At 39.6% G+C, this 20487-nt stretch overlaps 1 protein-coding gene across 1 annotated transcript in view; it reads right to left on the bottom strand.

The window, feature by feature from the left end:
* Positions 1 to 20487, bottom strand: part of LOC121959544 (ephrin type-A receptor 5) — a 72889-nt gene that overhangs the window by 42047 nt on the left and 10355 nt on the right. The window contains exon 3 of the mRNA XM_042508910.1: positions 13689 to 14406. Coding sequence (XP_042364844.1) covers positions 13689 to 14406 — 718 coding nt within the window. The remainder of the gene's footprint in view (positions 1 to 13688; positions 14407 to 20487) is intronic.

Genomic DNA, 20487 nt, shown 5'->3' with positions numbered 1-20487 from the left:
CAAGAATTTTCTTAGTTTTTTTTATTCTTTGTTCACCGTGGAAACATGCTAAAAAAACAAAGTTTTCCTCACAAACTCAATGTAATATGGGGTGAGTAACTGATATACAAATCATCATTTGGGAGTGAGGTATTCTATTAAAGTAAGCATTGTTATATAGTTCATCATTAGTTGATTACATATGAATTAACATGTGAGCAGCATTTTAATGCCAAAGCTGGTAATAGTAATACATAATATCATAAGCTTCTTATAATAATCTCAATATTATAATCTGCCTCGTCAGTGTCAGTGACACTAACAGTCGCACAATTGCAAATGTGGAATAAAAAAATACAATATTTCTTACTGACATTTAGAGGAGTAGGAAAGTAGCATAAAATGGACAGATCCAGGGAGAGTACAAATATCTCAAAATTGTATGTAATTATTTAAGTAACATTACTTAAACAATTTATTTTATTTTTTTTAACTATTCTTACAATTCACCACTGAATATCAAACAGAACATCTGACAAAATAAGAACAAAGAGCCAAATGGCTCAAACTCTTAGTGGCACATGACATCCACTTACATTTCCATCATTCTTGTCTCTCTTCCAACTGTACACAACTTCAGCAGGGTTGACATAAAAGTAAACTTTGACAGAACACACTCAAAATGGTAAGGCTGAGATTCAATACAATACCACTGTTGTTAACAGATACTATTGTGAACCAATAAACCAGACTAGGAAACGCAGTAAATATCCTGTTCCTGTATTTGTCCCACAGCGAGCTACTGGCCTAAAAGAACATAAACACAGCAGGTTGTGTGTGTATTTGTGTGTGTGCATGAATGATGGTGTCACACCTTCATGCTTTATTGTTGCAGGACTGTGTTTGTGTGTCCGCCTCTGCATGTGTGCATGTGTATGTGCCGATGCATGCTCATATTTGTGTATGCTTCTGTGTGAACACAAACAGAGCCAGATAATAATACTATAATAATATACAATCAAGTCAATGGGGTTTTCCTGTCTGTAGGTTGGCGGAGTAGGTCATTGTTCAGTACCCATTTATTCTCAGGCCTCAAGCACAAACCAAGAGGTCGAGCGGGTCACAACAGCTTTCCAACATAAATCAATTTATCACCCCAGTCAAAGTCTAGTGGTGGAGATTAAACATCAGCAATACATCATGATGTTGAATCAAGTGTCAAGATATGCTGAATAGCAATGACACCAGACTCCATATTATATTACCATTTCAGCAATTTCATTTACTTGATAAATGCACTCCACAGCAATGGACCAAGAACTGCGAACACAAATTGCAAGCATCCACAGATTACATGTACAAGGGTCAGGGTCTCAATGCCATTACAATACTCCTGAGACATGTGAGGAAGGTGGAGGGCTTTCAGGTCAACATACGTGTCAAATGTGTGCCCAGAAAACTGGTTGTGAAACAAATTAACACTTCTTTTGACCCTTTTAAATGCACGTATATCGTGAGTCTGTGTTTCTAGATGCACATTTAAGAGTTAAACTGTTTTGATGCATTTTTATTTTATTTGCCCGATGTTATCAGAAATTACAAAGTCATCTAGAGATGTTCTCAGGGTTTACGTTTCCCCACAGTTTGAGTTATCGATGGCATTGTTCCCTATGGAGAAATACTTAATGGCATTAATAAGTAATTAATTCATTAATACGCATTAATTCATATAGAAATAAGAAAGCTAATTTTAGTGTTGTCCTTCATTTTTCCAAACTACTTTAGATGAAAGAAAGGTCCCATGGAAACCACGCATCTCCAGGGGTCCAGCTCGGGATTTAAAAGTTTGCTTTCACTCGCCTCTGCAGCAGCTGCTTTTCTAATCTAATCACTGCCGCATTGTTTGTGGAAGTCGTGAAATTCATGTCCTTCCCATATTAATGTTTAAATTTGTAAATGCATTGGGCCTACAAAAATTCATAAAGCATCTTCCTAAAGTAAAGAGGATGCCAGAAAGGGTTACAAAATGTGCATGTATGGATGCTGAGTTTTGCTAATCTCACTCTCTGCAGAACTACAGACAGCACTGAGATACACAAATTTAGCCCAACCACGATGATGACATTTACAAGTCTGCATGTATTTAAACGTCACCATCACCTCTTTCCAGGCTTCAAGGGAGGGTGTGAGGTAGTGCCGTAAAAGTGTAATTGTTTTGTAAACTGTATCATTTGGGAAACTCACCGCCTGACCTAAATGCATTAGAACTACCAGTCTAACCAGTACTTACAAGCCACTGCTGACTGATACTCTGGAGATGACCAGGCTTTCATGGAAAGAAGCTGGCTCTGCTGAATGAAGCATTTTATTAATATTTCACCAAGTGCAGGAATGTGTGTGTGTCTGTGTATGCTCTCTTTGTGAGGACGTTCTAGCTGGCCCACATTTTTCCTACGAAGTGTTTGAGGGTTTAGTCACAGTTTTAGCGGTTAGGTTAGACTAAGGTGTGGGTTAGGGTTAGGTCAAATGGTGTTAGGCACCTAATTATGACTGGGGACGGTGGATAGGATATGTACTGTGTCAATTGGGGTCCTCACAAGTATAAAAAAAGCATGTGAATATGAGTGCATGTTAGCAGGGGGGAAGGGTAAAAGGGAGGAAGCACTTCTGGGAAAGTCAGTTTACCCAACAAGCACTCAGGAAGCACTTTAGTTGTCATGACAGCATCACCACGTTGAGATGATGGGGTGATGGAGAGGGGGCTGGGGAGAAAGATGGAGGAGAGAGAGATGCAGGAGGAGAGGACTCAGTGTAGTGAAAGGAGCCAGCAGCAGCTTCTAATTGAACAGGATCTAAAAAGATGAATGGCAGCTCTTTACTCGATAAATCCAGTCGATTCATACTTCAGGAGATGATGGACAAAAAAGGCTTCCTGCCACTTGCAGATTTTTGCGCTATCATTCACCAGGCTGTTCTGTCTTCTGAACAACTCTGGGATGAGTAAGGCTTTTCTGAATATTGGCAACTTAAATGATAACATTTAAAAGCCACACTGCAATAGATACAGGGGAGAAACTAGTTCTGATAAAAAATTACCATTTGCAAGTTTAAGCTGTAAAATTGCATCCACAGGCTAATATTAATTTGCTACCACTGCTTTTTTAAATGCAACCATCAAAGATAGTTAAATTAGATGAATGAATACGAAAACAAGTAAAAGTTTAAAATTTTCCATTGTAATTTTTATGGGGAAACCTGTAAAATTTGTTTAAAAAATGTAAAGAAAAAAAATTGATTGATTTTTGTTTTGATTTTGACAATCCCATGTGAGATGGGCTAAAAATTTCAAGAGATGCACTGTTGTGAAATTCAGGCACACACTGATATTTAAAATAACAATGTTGCTTTTGTTGTTGTTTTTGCAGTTGCTAATTTTGTTATTGGTGTTACTTATTCCCACTGTTGTGACAGGGCAACAAAGATTCATTATAGAAAAATAACAGAACTGTTTTATAGTAATTTATTCCTTCATTACACTATCCTTGAATAAGTAAAAATTCAATCATACAAATTTATGAAACAACCTTTACTTTAACCTTCTTTTAAATGAAAAACTATTTTTAAGAAATCACTTCAAACACCTTTTTATTAATTTATCATAGTTCCTTCTTTTATACCTATTTTACATTGCTGTGAAAATATCAACACATTTATCCATCAAATAAATGGTATTTATTTAAGTTTAGTGCAAAATAAACCCCCTACTTTTTACAAGGTTACATTTGAACACTGATTTTCTTACTTACTTACAACGATTTTCTTTTGTCCAATACTTTTGTTTTTTACTGAGTAGACCTTGTACACATCATAATGTATCTGAATGCAGCCTCCAATGGCTGTTAGTTCTGGCCACCAACTGGCTTATAGCTAACCTGTTACGTCAACTGATTTGTTGTTGTATCAGGGGGAATAAAAGGTGCATCCAGATATGTGTCAATAGTGCATTTACTGCATCCTTTGTTTCAAAAGCATTCCAGGGAAGCCGTCTGTTCATCTGAGACACATTTTCTATTATCCCTGGGATGCTATTCGTCTGCAGCCCTGCTTTTTACCCTGTCCAAAATTGATGTAACGCAATAGAAAAACATCGGCCACTTTTATCCGTGAAAGTCATATTAGGTGAATATCAGTCGATACCTATATTCGGCTGATAAATCAGGTCATCCCTACGTGTAATATATCAAACAAAAATAAAAGCAATTAAATAACTAACTGAATACCACAGATGGAGCAACCCAAAGCACTGATATGTTGGAACTCAGATCCTTACCAGCACAAATGGTAATCATTTTGAAACGGCAGATGCCCCCACAATCAGGTGTGTATCTGTGTTACGCAAGCTACTGTAATACCCTCGTCACCATCAGCCACAAGCCCCTCACTGCAAATGTGAGCCGCATGCTCGCCACGCCATAATTCCCTGGAGACAGAAGGCAGAAAGCTTCCTCACATTACTACACCAGTGAGACAGTTTCTGATGGCAGCACCACCACCATGACCAGATCGAGTTTGACATATGCTGCAGTGACGTCTGACAGGCAGGCAAACACAGTGGAACACCAGGGGAGCCCTGACACTGAAACAAAGTATTGTCAGGGGGAATCCAGCTCTACCCATGACACACTTAAGACGCCACTCACGAAACAAAATTCTCGGTTTTATTATTCTACCAGTAAGTGGCAGTTTCAGTCTGCGCAATTCTTCTAATTGATGATACCATCAGTCGTTCCATTTGTATTCCTCATCTTCTGTCATCCCTTTTTTCTCTTCTCTGCCTACTCCTACCCTCTCCACAGCTTCCCCTCCTCCCTTCCCCCGACCTCGCTGCCCATCTTATACCTCCAAGTCTTTTCTTCTGTCACTTGAATTCAGTGCAGCCTAAATCCGAACATCACAAAGCTGTCAATCCCAGGATTCCATTCAGCCGCTATTTCATCTTCCCAACATGGCATTCAACTCTTATTCCATCTTTCCAACATCCAATTTAGCCCTTATTCCATTATTCCAACACTGAATCCAGCTGTATTCCATCATTACAGTATGTCACTTAGCTCTTTTACTGCCATTACAACATTTCACTCAGCTCATATGCCATTATTCCATCATTCAGTGAATCCCTTCCAGCAAACAATCCATTCAATGTTTAATTTATCATTCCAACATGATTTTCATCCCATATTCCATTAAAAAAACATCACTTCAAACAGAATTTCAATTTTTCTAACAACTTTTTCAACCTTTTTCTCTTTTTGGTTTTGATGGTTTGTATATGTATAGTTTCGATTATTTTTAATTTTTTTTTTTTTTTTGCACATTCATACATCATTTTCTGGATCCAGAAACCTCTTATGCCAGTTTTAAGAAACCTGACTACTATCAAAATAGTGCCATGAAAACACATTATGCAGGATGCCAGTGGGCCATAGTGCCGGCACATTCTCAACTCAGTTTGCCTATAGATGAATAAAAAATATGAATGGAAAAAAAAAAGAATATTATGATACATCATGTTGAAATTATATTTAAGTTTATTTGTGTTTTGGTATTGTGGTTCTCATTGTCTATGACTGTAAAGGAATACTTTATCAGCAAAATGCCCATTTCTATATTAAGTAGTCATCGCGTGTCGACTTTGTAAAGAAAACCTTATTTTTCTTGCATGCTTCCATGATGAACAGAGAATTTAAAAAAAGGCAAAACAGCAAAACTATGTCAATATATCCATTTACAACCTCTCATGCAAACCCCGTTTTATTGTAGTACTCTTGTACTTTAAAATTCAAGTCTCGTTTATCCATTTGTAAGCTCAGTACTTCCCAATATCATGCATTTTTGCTAAAACATTACAATTTAAAAAACTAAAGTACAAAAAGTCCCATGCATGGATGAGAAGTGTGCTCTACTCATAGTAGATGCTGCAATGTGACGTTTTTGCAAAAAGGCATTTGCGAGTTGTGAGAGAGTTTGTAAACTGATTGATATAGTTTTGCTGTTGTTAAATGTGGACTCTGATCTTTTCAATTCATGAAAAATGTTTTCATTTTCTGGACTTTTCATTCATCATAGAGACATGCAAGACCAAGTGTTTTTTGTTTTTTTATTTCCCCACAAATTCAAGGTAACACACGGTAAGAACACTATGTACATGATCCTTTTGTAGATGAAGTACTCCTTTAATGCCGCCCTGGCAGCCAGTCAACAGGCTTGGTTCGTCCTTCACTACTCAAATAACTGAACTGATGAAGAAATGACAGAAACTGGCTGAGAACAATGTACAACATGATAAACAGGTTTTTTATGATCCATTCAAACATCATATCCTGAATATGGATCCAAAGCTTTTCATTCAGCTCTCTCGTCATGAAACCAACATCCAATTCAAACTTTATTCCAACGTTCCATTCAGCCATTATTCCCACATTCCTTCTAGTATTCATTCAGACTAAGTCACATCTGTGAGGCTGAACTCAATCCACAATCCCCCTCCTTTCCTTCTCATCCATCTCCTCATCCATCTGCCCACTTCTATCCTCTGTTATCCTTCCTGTATTGCAATCACCGCTGAAACAACACTCATCCATCTCTCTGTCTCTCTGCCCTCACACCCTGTGGTGAGAAACCTTCAATTTATCTTGTGTCCTCTTGTTTTGCCATCACTTCTCCTCTCTGTAATCCTCCCATCCCTCCGTCTTTATGACCATCCACCTACCCATGGAAACGCTCCCCTCCCTCCTCCCCCACGTCCTCTTTCTTCAGTCACGCTGAGCTGACAGTGCTGCGGGCTATCAGCAGTTATCCCAGCTAAAGTTGTGCCTACATCTATACATCTCGCACAACCACATACAATATCGTTACATGTCATCTGACACAGTGTCATATAACTCTGGTGTAACAAGACTAATCATAAAATGATCAATCGGAGGCTGGACAAAAGCAGAGAACACAGCACAAATTACTGTACATTCCTGCAAAAGTTACTGCACGGTAAAAACGTGCTGTAGCACATTCTTCAGTGCCGCCCTCCACTGTAGAAACTGTTTATTTCAATGCTTGAACATTGATGTGCAGAAACATTTTTTTTTATTTGTTCATTTATTGAAACTGGTATTAATACATCTACTTTTGAGACAGATTTGTGAATTGGTACAATCTGTATATAAGGACATTTCACTAGTCTAAATCCTCCATATAAATAAAGCGCTTATACATTCACAGAGGGGGGCAGTAATGCAGCTTGCAGGCCAGATACCACCCGCCATTAACCAGAAGAGGAAGACAGGGCAGCAGTTGCAGAAGAGTAAGAAGACAGCAAGACTGGTGGACCGACCTACCGACCACCTAACGCTGGCCACTAATGCGTACGGCAATGTTTTAACGTTACAACATTAAAAGTTATTTTTAGGAGGATTGTTTTGACCACAGATAACGTTGCACTGTGACTGAATTTACCACATAACATTAGCTACAGTAGCTGCCCTATGCTAAAGGTATATTAGCAAGTTAACATGACTGTCTACGTGGCTATTTTCATTCAAGGTGAACGCGAATAAAACTTTCAAACATTAACACGTCTGTTAACATGATTTCTGTCTCAGTCACATTAGATAGACTTTCATCGCTACTTCAAAATGTAATCAAAGTCTGTCTTTTGTTATTGTTTTGTTTAAGAAACAGCAGAATTTATAAACTGGGTGTAAAATGTTAAAAATCGTCTGTACAGAGCTGACATACTGCAGACCAGAATTGACATTTCTTCATCTCCTTAAGATTTTATTTATTAACATAATTTTGACTATGAATGTTTTGAATCAATCTCAGATTTGTGAAACATTTGGCAAATGTCAGTCATGCTCTGACAATAACTAACAGTTAAAAAGTTATCCATATGATGATCTTTCACTTAGGAGAAAAAAAAAATCAACCTTTACACTTTCAAGAAATAATGATTTGACTTAGATAATTATCAATATCAACCAATGGGAAACTTTCATAAAATGATAACATTTTCAGCCACAACGCCCAGCCCTACAAGTATACCTCACTGACTGAGAGGCTATGTCCTCACAAGATGGGCACTGTAGAAGCACTTATTAAGACGTAATTAACTCCCTCTCGCTTTTTCTCTGTATGTCCCCATAAAGTCCATTATACCATAATTCTTGTGTGTGTGTGTGTGTGTGTGTGTGTGTGTGTATGAGAAAAAGGGGGGGGGGGGTAAATAAGACAGAATTGGATTGTTGATGGAGAAAGATGGACAGATCTTTAGAGGAGGGAAGGAGAGATAAGTGGAATGAGAGGCACTGCCAACAGTGTAAAAGACAGGAGATTGCTGATGTAGGTGGCAGCAATAAAGAGGGAGAGAAAGAGGGAGAGATGGAGAGGCGATGAATGATAAGCAGCCACAGGAAGATAAAGTGAGAGAAAGAAAGAGATAAATAAAGAAAGGAGAAACTGATGTATAGACAGAAAGCAAATGAGTAAGACAAAGAACTGGTTGTGAGAGTGAGAGGAAGAAAAAGACAAAGAGGGGGAGAAAGAGCTGTCAGTAACGAGTTCTGTCCTACATTCACAAAGGCTGCGTTAAATCATGCTCTACTAGGCAGCACACACAGCCAGGATACACACAGACTTACACATTTTCTTTCACACTCATTGTACTATTTTGACCCGCAACCCACTGATTCACAGTGCTCAAAGCTCGAACTGAACAGGCTGAACAGACTATAAAATAAAATTTGGTTATTAACAATGCTGCATGTCTTTTTAAACAGCTCTGCCCTTTTTAAAAACACACTGGCATTCACTGAGAGGGCAAAATAGACATAATAGAGTGGAAATTAAACCACTACACCCAGTGCAGGCACCTAAAATCCAGATCTGCAGATGTTCAGAACTGCACATTTGAAAGGCAACCATCCCAAAAAATTCAAAAACGACACTGAATACATAACTCCTCGCAGTATGGAGTCCAGGCACTCGTCTCAGAATTCGACACTTAACACTCTGATGTGAGTGAGTGAAACGAACATGAAAAAGTGTTTGCTAAAGCAGTGAACACATATGGTTACAAAGCAGGAGAGAGAGAGGAAATCCTGCCATCTTTCTCTCTGTAGACGGTTTCAAAGGCCGTCAGTCTCATCTACATATGAGGGGGGAAAAAAATCATCTTGGAGCTTCATTAATTGCTGCACTACTCTGACAGCTCGCTGTTAGGTTTGTTTACTTCTTCTACATATGGACCAAGATACGCAAAAAAATTAAAATCAATCAATTTTACTGTGAGCACCGGGGATGTTTTTTATTCTAAAATGTTTAACCAATGAGAGAAAATTTGCATATCACACGACTTTATCTTTGCAGAATGCAAAACACACTGAAACTACTTGAAATGAAAAAATCAGTTAAACCGTCTGCAACTTTTCTCTGCTGCAACAGGAGAGTGAGAACAGGCCATGAGGGGGACTGTCAGCTTCCTATGATACATGATGGCCGGGTCAGGATTTTATCACAGTGTCATCTAGGTGATGCACTCACCTCAGAGCGAGGGTTTCATTTCAACATTGGAGGGGAATGTGGAACAGGGGATGTGGGTCTACTACTTCATCAAATACTTAATTTCCTGCATCTTGGTGAATTTTTATTCACAAGTTTGTGCATTTTGTACATCAATTTATGTCATACTTATGTATGACATATTTATGTCTTTAATTTTTATCAAAATAAAAGTCCTCTGCTACTTTCGTGTTGTTGTTGGAGAGGACAAATGCACATTTCCTAAATGATAGATAGCTGAAGTTTTTGGGATTCTTAAGTTGTTAAATGTTGCAGTATTGGATATTGTTGTTTTATGGCATGTTAAATGTATGCATTATTGCATGTGAGTGCATGATGTATGGTGTGTATGAGTATAAATGTATGTGTGCATGTGTACATATATATGTGTATATATACACACAGTAGATTTATGTAAAATTATAGAAATAGTTTAGCTTTTTTCGTAAAAAATCTGCATTTAATCAGCTGTTAACTGAGCACGGATGCAATAAATTCAAACTTAACTCAACTAATTATAGAAGAAATGTGTTCCCGTCCTTACCGAAATCTACACTCTCTGTTTTGTGTGTCTCTTTAAGATTAATCTGCACCAGAAAAGACTAAAGCAATAACACTATTTTAATCTCCATTGCTGTCCACACCGGCTCCACACAGACACAAACACTTCTCTGTTACACACTTTGCAGGTCTTTTAAAACATATTTCAAATGAACAATGTTGGCTCCTTGCTGCCATGTGAATAATGGTGTTTAGCGCATTGTCATCTGCCCACTTGAAAATTAAAAACTGGGAAAATGTTTTCCTCCACATTATTTTGAGCTATGTACAGTACGCAGATTATGCTGCTGACAATAAACTCACATTTCTAAAAGGGGAAAACACACAAACATACTATTTATTTAAATTTCTCTTCTTTGTGTTAACTAATATTCTGTGCTTGATTTTATGGTGTTTGAGGTGCTACTAAAACACATATTCCTAAACCTGCAGTACAGCACATGGAGCTGACATGCTGCTGGAGCAATGAAGCTGATGCACGGTAAATAATGTATTACTGTTAGCACCATCAAAGTATGTTCCTTTTACTTCAAAGACTTGTGCTCTTAAGAATAACACGATTGAGAGTCTACAGCCATGCTGGTGGCTCAGAGAGGCTGTACTTTAATACTAATGTCAGCTTGCTGAAGCTCAAAAAAATGCTGTGCCAAACTTTATCAGGTGTAATTTTTACCTTGGTTGACTTTTTATTCTAGCACATTAGCAACGCCAATATATGATAATTAGCACTAAACACAAAGTATGACTAAGGATAAAGGGAGTCTAACCTGATGATATTACTAGATGAAATGTTAAGGCATCACCAAAGCTATTACAATTCATCCTGAGGGAGAGATGATTATCTGTACCACAGCACCTGATGATCCAACCAGCATTTATTGATATGTATATAGATATTCTTTTCCTAACCACGAATGTCAAACCCACGGTGGTGGTCGAGCAAAACTCTGGAGATCACCGAAGCAATTAGGATTCATCCTCTGGGAAGCTTTAATGTCTGCACAAAATCAATACTAATCTCATCTGATAGTTGTCGAGATATTACATTCTCGACCAAGGTGGTAGCTGTTTGGACCATCTGATTGACAGAGAGTCGCTCTGGCAGTCACCATCTCAGAAGCCATGCTGCGAGCGGGCCCCTGCGTACTGGACTTTGAAGCATTTTTTTTGTAGTGGCCAAACAATGGAATTACGACTTACAAGTCTGTCACTTGATGTCATTGGGCCAAGAAAGACTTTTTCCCTCAGACTTACACTATGAAAGAGACGTCCATGCATTCTTCGGAGTGCCGCCACCCCCGCAGTTATCACAATTAGATCTAATCGGTTTAATAACATTTGTAAAGTATAGAAGAGCTGCACGATTAAACCATTTTATCTCCATGCAAGTTAGTGGAGCACTGAACTCATTCAGTTTGCTCGTTCAGCTACTGGAAGCCTCTGACGCACTTACTTTATGGGACCAATGTTGAAGAAGTGACGGCGATTATCCAGGTAATTTCATATGCAGTTTTGGCTGTGCCATGGGGCGACTTTCATAGAAATGCTCAACTTCCCTGTTGTATGTAGTTTTTTATTTACATACATGTTTGCTAGCATGCTAAAAAGTAGTCTATGATTTATTGGGTTAGATAGCATGGTCATAACAAATGAAGCACATTGTCGATATTGTAGAAAGTTACAGCATTTTTTAAAATTTAACCATTATGAATATTTTGCATAATTCTGTTGATGTATTATTGTCCTCTCAGTGCAGTATTCATGCAGTGCTGCATTCATGTGCAGTGCATAACATCCTCAAAGCTGTTCCTTTCCCAAACTGCAAAAATTAAGTTGATCTTTTATTTTTTTACTCATGACTACTGCCTGTTGTTAAGCAGCACAGTATACAATAAACTCTCATGTATTATTGTTGAACACCAGAATGCTTTTTTTTTTTTTTTTTTTAGCCTTGTCAGCCACAGATCTGTAACAGTGTGTGTGACTGTACAGTCTGTGGCAGTATGACTCCAGGCGGGCCAGTGGCACACTGACAGCTATTTCCTAATGATCTCCCCACAGAGACGTCGTGTCTGACGAAGTTAAGTTAGAGATAGGACGCACTTTGTTACACAGCTGCTATGTTTTTACCATTTGATTATAATGACCTGATAGTAAGAAGAGAGGTGCTGGTTCTAACAGGCCCGGATTTACCTCTGGAGGCATTGCATGATGAATTCAATGGAAAATCACATTTGGAAAGTGCTCCCTGAAACCACTGCTGCTATGTACACTACCAACCATCCTCTCCATACAGTCAAGCCAGTATCCAATGTATGCAATCATACAGGCTTTTCTTTTTTATGTCTGCATCTGCCACCTGTGGGACATCACTATATATCCAATCAACAAAAACGAGTCAGAGAATATCTGCATGTCGGATATCAACAAAAATCCTTGCATCCCTAATTCAGATGTATTATATTGCTATATATGTGCTCACTAATACAAATGTGCAAATTAGAAAAGCAAAATGGAAAGTAAATCTCTGCACGCACTGTTCAAGAGTTGGATGTTTGCATTTGAGGCCAACCTTTTAGATCATCACTTGAGACTGACACCTGATCTGCAGAGCTTTGTATGAAGAGATGAAACACCCAAGAGCCACCAAATAATCACACATTTCAAAGCACTGTACCACAAAGCTTCATGCCACTGTAATAACTGTTCTCTGGATTTTTTCTGAATTTTCGCTATGCCACTCAGAGCTGCTCTTGGTTGCAAAAGTAGAGTCTAGTGTGCAAGTCTGAAAATTGAGTAATTTAAAGACAGCGCAGGGCAAGATTGGAGAGGAGTGGAGGAGAGAAAAATAGAGAGGCCCTGTGCGCCCGTGGAAATGGCAGTTAAGGTCGGCGGTGGGAATGTTTGGGCTCGACTTGGAGCAGAACAGCGGCTGTATGAGAGCAGCAAAGTGCTGCAGGGCTCGAGGGAATACCCTCCACAAAGCTTGGGAGAAACACACACACGCACGCAGCAAGACACACTCTTGGTAAGAATAAAACAGATCTGTGCACACACTCAGGTACACAGAAACAAACATGCATGGATACAAAAATAAACAAACAGGATGAAGATTGCAACCCGAAGAAAACACACATGCATGTGCAGCCTGTAACCTAAAGAGACCAGAAAATGTAAACACTGGGTAATGATTTAACCCTTTGTGACCTGAGCAAATCTACTTGATTTCTTTCTAAAAGACTGGAAGAAAGTAATGAGAAATTTAAAAATACATTGCTCCCAAAGATTAGTAAAAAGATTCAAGACAATTCCCTGAAAAATAGCACAAAAAGGAAAATAAAAACAAAAAAAAGGAAATGACCTGAAAAAAAGTGCTAAAATATACACAAAAAATGATATATTCTCACATTTAAGAATTTGTCACTTTTGCTTGATGAATGACTTTAATGTCTAGCTGATTATCAAAATTACTGCTGACATGTTTTTTATCATTTTTTTTTTTTCATATTCTTTGCACACACATTTCCCCCTCTTACCTTGACAGGATCCGTTGATTTCCTCAAATCCTGGCTGGCACACACACTTCCCGATCGGCACCAGCCATTCTCCTTCCGTGCTGCAATGCATCCTGGGAGGCTCATATAAAGGCAGTGAGTTATTTACGCAGCGGCCCACGACCTCCACCAGCTGCGAAGCCTCTGAGCCCGGGATGGTGTCAGGAAACTCGGCCAAACTCTTCACCAGAAACGGGCAGCGTTTGTAGAAAACACGCACCGACACTAAAGCAATACAGGCCCCCAAATCCTGAAATGCCAGGTAGACGCCCTTCTGGGTCAAGGGACCCAAATCACGGACTTCGGTATTGAGCTTCATGACGCGGTCCCCAAGGTCCAGCTCAGTGAAGCTCTCATCAGCTGCTATGGTGTCAATTTTGATGTATTTGCTCTCCTTCAACGCTCTGTCTTCCTCCTCCGTCATCCCCGTTCCATCGCTCATCTCTCCGTTCATTTCCTCCTCCGCTCCGTCCGTTTCATAGTAATACATGTTAAACGTCTCCTTGCAGGTCCCAACCCCGCCGGGCAAGCTGTTGCAGTCTCTCAGAGTGAACTTGAGCTCGATGAAGACCCGCTGGGCGCCCTCGGTCAGGATCCAGTTGGTGTGGAGCCAGTTGTTCTGGTTCTGCTCCATGACCCGGCACACCTGGTAGGTGTGGATGGGAGCGTAGTCCTCGTCTACCTCTCCAATCTCCTCCCACTGAGGCAAAGAAAAGAAGATATTAATGAACAAGGGGCAAAATAGAGGGGGAATATAAAACAAAACAGCAGCATAAACCTTGCTACTTTTTTGACACAGGATGACAGTGTTGGAAGAAAATTGAAAGAAAGAGGAGTTTCACCCACATCCTTTAAAGTACCCCAACTAAATTTCTGTTTTCAGAATGCCATTTAGCTTTAAACTTTGTCTTTAACCACCACCATTCTCTTAGGAGTGCCCAATTAGTACTGCACAACTCAACAGAGAGGAGTAGAAAGTAAGATGGCTCACTCCTTAGCTACTTTCATCATCTAATTTAATCATCTTTTGTTCATGTAAAATCCTAATCTGAGTAACTGTCAGATAAATGTAGTCAAGCGCAAAGAACAATATTTCCCTCCAAAGTGTAGAAAAGTAGAAGTGTAAAATAATGCAAAATGGAAATACTAAATTCATGCAGCAGTTCCTCAAAATTGTACTTAAGTGCAGCACTTAAAAACATGTACTTTCCATCACTGCTGTCCAAACAGAGTGTTTGCTTCAAGTTTTAAATCATAATTTAACACTATAATCTATTCAAACAAAATTATTGTATACCTGTTAAGCCATCTTCTAACATTTGAGAGCTCTGGCTTTATCTAAAGGCATTTGTAGAAAACTTCTCCCTATAGAATTTAACAACGTTGGGATTAAAATATAAAGTACTGTCATGGCATCTGTGCCAAAAATCTGTCATCACATCTACACTTGTATCAGAAAGTTTTGGGTGATATCCAGATGTACAGAGAAATGAGAACCATGGAAATGTAGTCAGAAACCTTTTAGAGAGGCTTAACAGTGGTGAGGAAATTATAGTTAGTGTGTGTGTGTAAGTGTGTCTAGGTATAGATAGCAGAATAATCCTCATCCCTTCCACCTCGTTTCCTCCTATTGCAGCAGACAGAAAAGAATGAGATAGTGTTATAGGGTATATATGCATTTACCATGAATAAGGGGTGGAACTCTTGTCAGCGAAAAAAAGAATTAACGTGCACTTAAAGGTGTGCTCATCTGTGCGTACTGTATAGCAATACCCCTTTAAAGTGTGTATCCATTCCTGCCTGTGTGTGTGTGCATATATGTAAATGACTCGGTGTTCAGGCTTGTGTGTGTGTGAGCATCTGCATCCATGGCTGCGTGTGTGTCAGACAGCAGCATTAATTCCCTCTGCAGGTCTCCTGGGACGTGGCTATTATCTGCATCACTAGCACTCTCCCATGGCTAATACAGGCGCTTCATCATGTCACTGTAATATGGCCAGAGGGACCAGACTATGATCTGGTGTTATAGCTTAATAGCCCATATTAATCAATCCTTGCTGTAGCCGTTGTGTATAGCCTTCTGTCTTTTCTCTCTCTTCTCCATCTGTCTTTTTTTTAGGCCTCCCTGCTTTAGTCTGCTTCTTTTGTTTTTTGGGTAGGATCATGCAGGTTGTGAATGAATGAAGGCAGGGTGTGTTTTTGTACTCTTGTACCTCTATCTTTGAGAGGACCAATTTCTGTTTGAGGCCTTTAGATGGGGGACATTTTTGGAAAGTGGTGACATTTTGACCGACCTTAGTGCTTTAAAGGGCTATTTGGGGGTTGACACTTCTTTTAAGAGTTAAGGTGAGGGTTATGGTAAATGCATTGTGTTGAAGTACACTGTGCTTGTGTGTGACTGAGTCCCTATCTCTCCCAGACTCCGACCCAGTCAGTCCCAGTGCAGACATTAAGCCTCTTACTGGTTAGATCACACAGATCCACCAGCCTGCTTTGAGCTTTACACAGCTTAACACACACATACACACACACACACTCACACACACACACAAACCAATCATTCTTGGTAGCCCAGCAGGGAGCATAACAGACAACGTTCTCTAGTTTTGCCTGCAACCAAATGGGTTCAGTTTTTGTGTATAAAGTCAGGTTGCCACTGGAAATCCTCCCACTCTGCAGCTCTACTGTATTAACAATGTTTGATTACTAATGTAAATTGACATGATACTTGCGTAAGCTCACTCTTTGAACTGAGTCATCAAACACTGATGAAACAGGACCAATTTGCAAGTAAATACCCTTTGAAAAGAGAACTGAAACAATCATTTCCAATAAAGTTAGCAGGGGTTTAACGCCTTTGCTTTTAAGGTTCAGTGAAATGAAATTCTTACTTTGTTGATGCATTTCCTTGGAAAGCAAGGCTTGAAAAGGTCTGTCTTGAAGGGCTATGGAGATAAATAGTGATTTGGTACAGCAGACACATGCAGAAAGATGCTGACTTTGAGCATGGTTTTCCAGGAATTATCTACTTTATTACAAGTGTTTTTTTTCCATGGGATCTTTTTAACTATTGTACATGGTATTAGGTGGCCTCTGGGGTCAAACACAAAGCTTGGTGCAGAGACCAACATACTAACACTGCAAGGTCAGGACCACCCATGATCATGTGAAGCACTAGAAACTAAAGCATGTACTTACAGTCTACATTTTAAAACCTAATTACTAATCGTGCATTCGTTTGTTGAACTGTGGATCCATTTCTGCTTTGCCTCTTTTTCTCTCAGTGATTCTGTAGCACAATTCATCATCAATTTGTTTTAAAGATGTGATACTGGAATCTTCAGTCCTTTCACCGCACTGTAACATAATTCACACAACCTCTTCTTAAAGGGTCAGTTCACTCAAATTCCACGAAAACACCATTCCTTCACTCATCCCTAATGGTATCTAGCCACACAGATACTTCTGTATGTACCCACTGAGTTTTCTGCTCTTTCTTTCCATAAAGGTTCACTTTGTAGGATTAAAGGGGATATATTAGCAGAAATGGAATATAATATAATATAATGGGTATGTTCTCTTTAGTGTATAATCATCTGAAAACAAGAATCATTGTGTTTTTGAAACTTTAAAATGAGCTGTTTATATCTACAAGGAAGCGGGTCCTCATCGATGGAGATCGCTATGTTGTAAAGCTATGTTTCTACAGAAGCCCAGAATGGACAAACCAAACATTGGTTGTAGACTGGGCCATTCACATATTCGTTTCGGCGACCTTAGTTAGCTGCCCTTCCATTAGAAGTAGCTCGGAAACACACTGGTTTTATGGTGTGAAACTGCTTTATTCTGTGTGTTTTATTGGTATAAATCAGTGGGTCCATTGGTTAACATCTGGATCAGTAAAAAGGTGAGCACACAGCAGGTGCTGCCCTAGCCCATCTGTGCAAACCAGCATAGAAGAAGCACTGATTGGTCACGTAAAACTGCTTCACACAGATTTCTTACTGGTTTCAATCACCGGATTAATTGGTTTTAGAGAGGAAGAGACCTCTGCTGATAATTCAGCTTCATGTAAAAATCTCCTGAACAATAAACACAGAAGAAATGCTAACTGGGCGAAGGTTCAGTTGGTTGCAATCTCCAAACCTCACCACTAGATGCCACTATATCCCCCTAAATATTTTAAAACAGTATCCCTTTTTATTTAGTATAATATATAATACGAGTATCTATAATAAGGCAAGGCAAGGGGAGGCAGCTTTATTTGTATAGCACATTTCATACAACAGGGCAAGTCAAAGTGCTTTACAGAGTAATAAAATATAAAAAGATAATATATATAATGCACAGTTTGCTTTGGGCAGGTCCTACAGACGTTGCTGATGGGAAAGAATGTGAATTTTCCTCAGTAAGGACACTGTTTTTTTAAGGGACCATTTCTTGTGGGTTCTCCAAAGCTTTGAGCAACATTGCAGCAGAAGCTTCAGAGGCAAATATCTCAACACCTTGACATAAGCCAAAGTTATCTGCATGACTAGACACTAGCAGTTAGATTTTTATAAGTGTTAATTGCATGAATTGACACTTTACAGATTGAGAGTTTTTGGTCCCAATAATTAAAGGTTCTCAATTTCAGTCCTTTCAGACCTCCTGACACAGTCCTAACCTCTCTTTCACCTCTGCATTGCCTCTTCTCCACATCGCTCCCCACACTGAACTGTCCCTATAGGCATCCCTCAAGCTCCTCATTAGCGTGTGTGTTTGTTTTGTTGACTACAATGTGTGTGGGTGTGCGTCCACGTGTCGCCTCCCTCAGCAGACTCCCTGTGGCTGTGCTGAGTGGCCTCCCGGCTCTAAGTCTATAAAGCTGTCTCCAACTTATTATTACCGCCCATTACCACTGACCGTCATGACACTGTGATAGAACTGTCCCTCTCACTCCTTATCCATACATGAACACCCCTCCTCTCCTCTTTACTCCCCCCCCCCACCATCTCATTTATTCCAACATCCCTCTTCTCAGGCCTCATTCCTCTGCCTTTTCATGTCATCCATGTCTATCATCATTTTCCCTCTATGTGTCCTCTATTCTTCCCCTAATTATCCAATCATAAGTCTAACCTAGAAACACTGTTCGACCGCTTCCCCCCTTTTCTATCATCCCCCTCCACGTGAAGCTTCTGCCTTCCTCCTTCTTCCTTGTCCCCGATTTCTGCTTCTCTCCTCCTCCTCCTTACTCCTGTTGCACTTTTTCTAGCTAATTCCCATTATTCTCTTTTATTTGTCCTCTTCTGTCCCTTTTTTTTTACCACTTCACCTCCTCTCCTTCATGCCTCCTAAAGTCTACTAAATAGCATATGAGCTACAGCACAACAAATCTCTAACTGCTCAAACTGTGCAGCTGCTCCCCTTTTCTCATTAGGGGTGGACACTTAGGACCCTGACACACCAGGCCAGCTGTTAGCTGTCATTTGACTATCATTTAGTGTCTGTGGCTGACCACTGCCCAGAGTTTTTGCAGTGTGTTCAGAACCTTTGGTGTTAGCTTGCCCCTTATTTTTGGTTAACTGAACATCAGCAAAGGTAGTCAAAGAAAAGCAGCACAGTACCATGTAGGAGAAGGAAGGCCAAGCTGTTTTCCCTGGTCTACACACCCCTGGGTCCTGGATGCCTAAGCAAAGTGGAAAGGGAGGCTCACTGTCTCTAGAAGACAGCTGGGTACATGCATTTCTGACCTTCTGCTAGCCTATGAAGCCTAGAGACCTCTAAGGTCATTTAGGACAGGTCCACCTTGTGTCCCCAGAGTCAAGACTAAACACAGGTAAACAGGTTTTAGGTTTTATGCACCATATATCTGGAACAAACTTCCAAAAAACAGCACATCTACTCCAACAAAGTTCTTAAATCAATGCTGAAAACTATGTCTTACTAAATCAAATATTAATTATTTCCGTGCACTGTACTGTAACCGTCTTACTCTTGATTTAATGTTCTATTCTCTAACTCTCTCACTGCGTTTTAAGTTGTATTTTATAATTACATATATTTTATTATGCGTTTCTTTTGCATTTGTTCTCAATGTTTATGATATTTTATGTGAACTTTGAATTTACTTGTTGCCACAATGTGCCTCATTAATAAATGCACCTTTTAGCTTTGTCTTGAGTACCCCAATGAAGGAGGGCAAGCTGGGTGTCCCCAACCTCCAAGGCAACCCTAACACCAACGCTAGACTTGTCCTGGTCCTGTTGGACTTAAGTATGTGTAACATTGTCAGAGCAGAGACAAGGTGTCGACGGGCAGCCATGCTTGGCTCAAGGGGGCCTAACGGGCATCCTTCTCCAAAGGATGGGGAGGGTTGAATAAAGAGGAGGAGGTGGAAGTACCAATCAGGAGGAAACACTACAGTTTTAGAGTTGTCAGGCTTACACATGCTGTGCAGTGCCAGAAAAAGATTGTCCTAACTAAGATAACAAAAGGGTATTAAAATGTATCATTATTTGGGAGAAATATGGGACAATAGTGACCTTAAGAGTAAACAGGGAGTGGGCAATGAAAAATGTGTTTCCTGGAACAAACGGTAGGGTTGGCAGGTATGAATTACACATAGCTTTCCACTAGTCATCAGAGAATTAACTGTCAACATTTCTGATAATCAACTAATTATTTAAGTCTTTTTTTAAGCAACAGTACAAAGTATTTTCTGGTCGCAGCTTCCTCAGTGTAAGGATTTGCTGCTTTTCTCTGTGGTATATGATTATAAACTGAACAACATCTTTGG

Source organism: Plectropomus leopardus, chromosome 20 (assembly GCF_008729295.1).
Source record: "Plectropomus leopardus isolate mb chromosome 20, YSFRI_Pleo_2.0, whole genome shotgun sequence".
Classification (NCBI taxonomy): Eukaryota; Metazoa; Chordata; class Actinopteri; order Perciformes; family Serranidae; genus Plectropomus; species Plectropomus leopardus.
The sequence above is the reverse complement of the archived record's forward strand: the minus strand, read 5'-3'. Positions and strand labels throughout refer to the sequence as shown.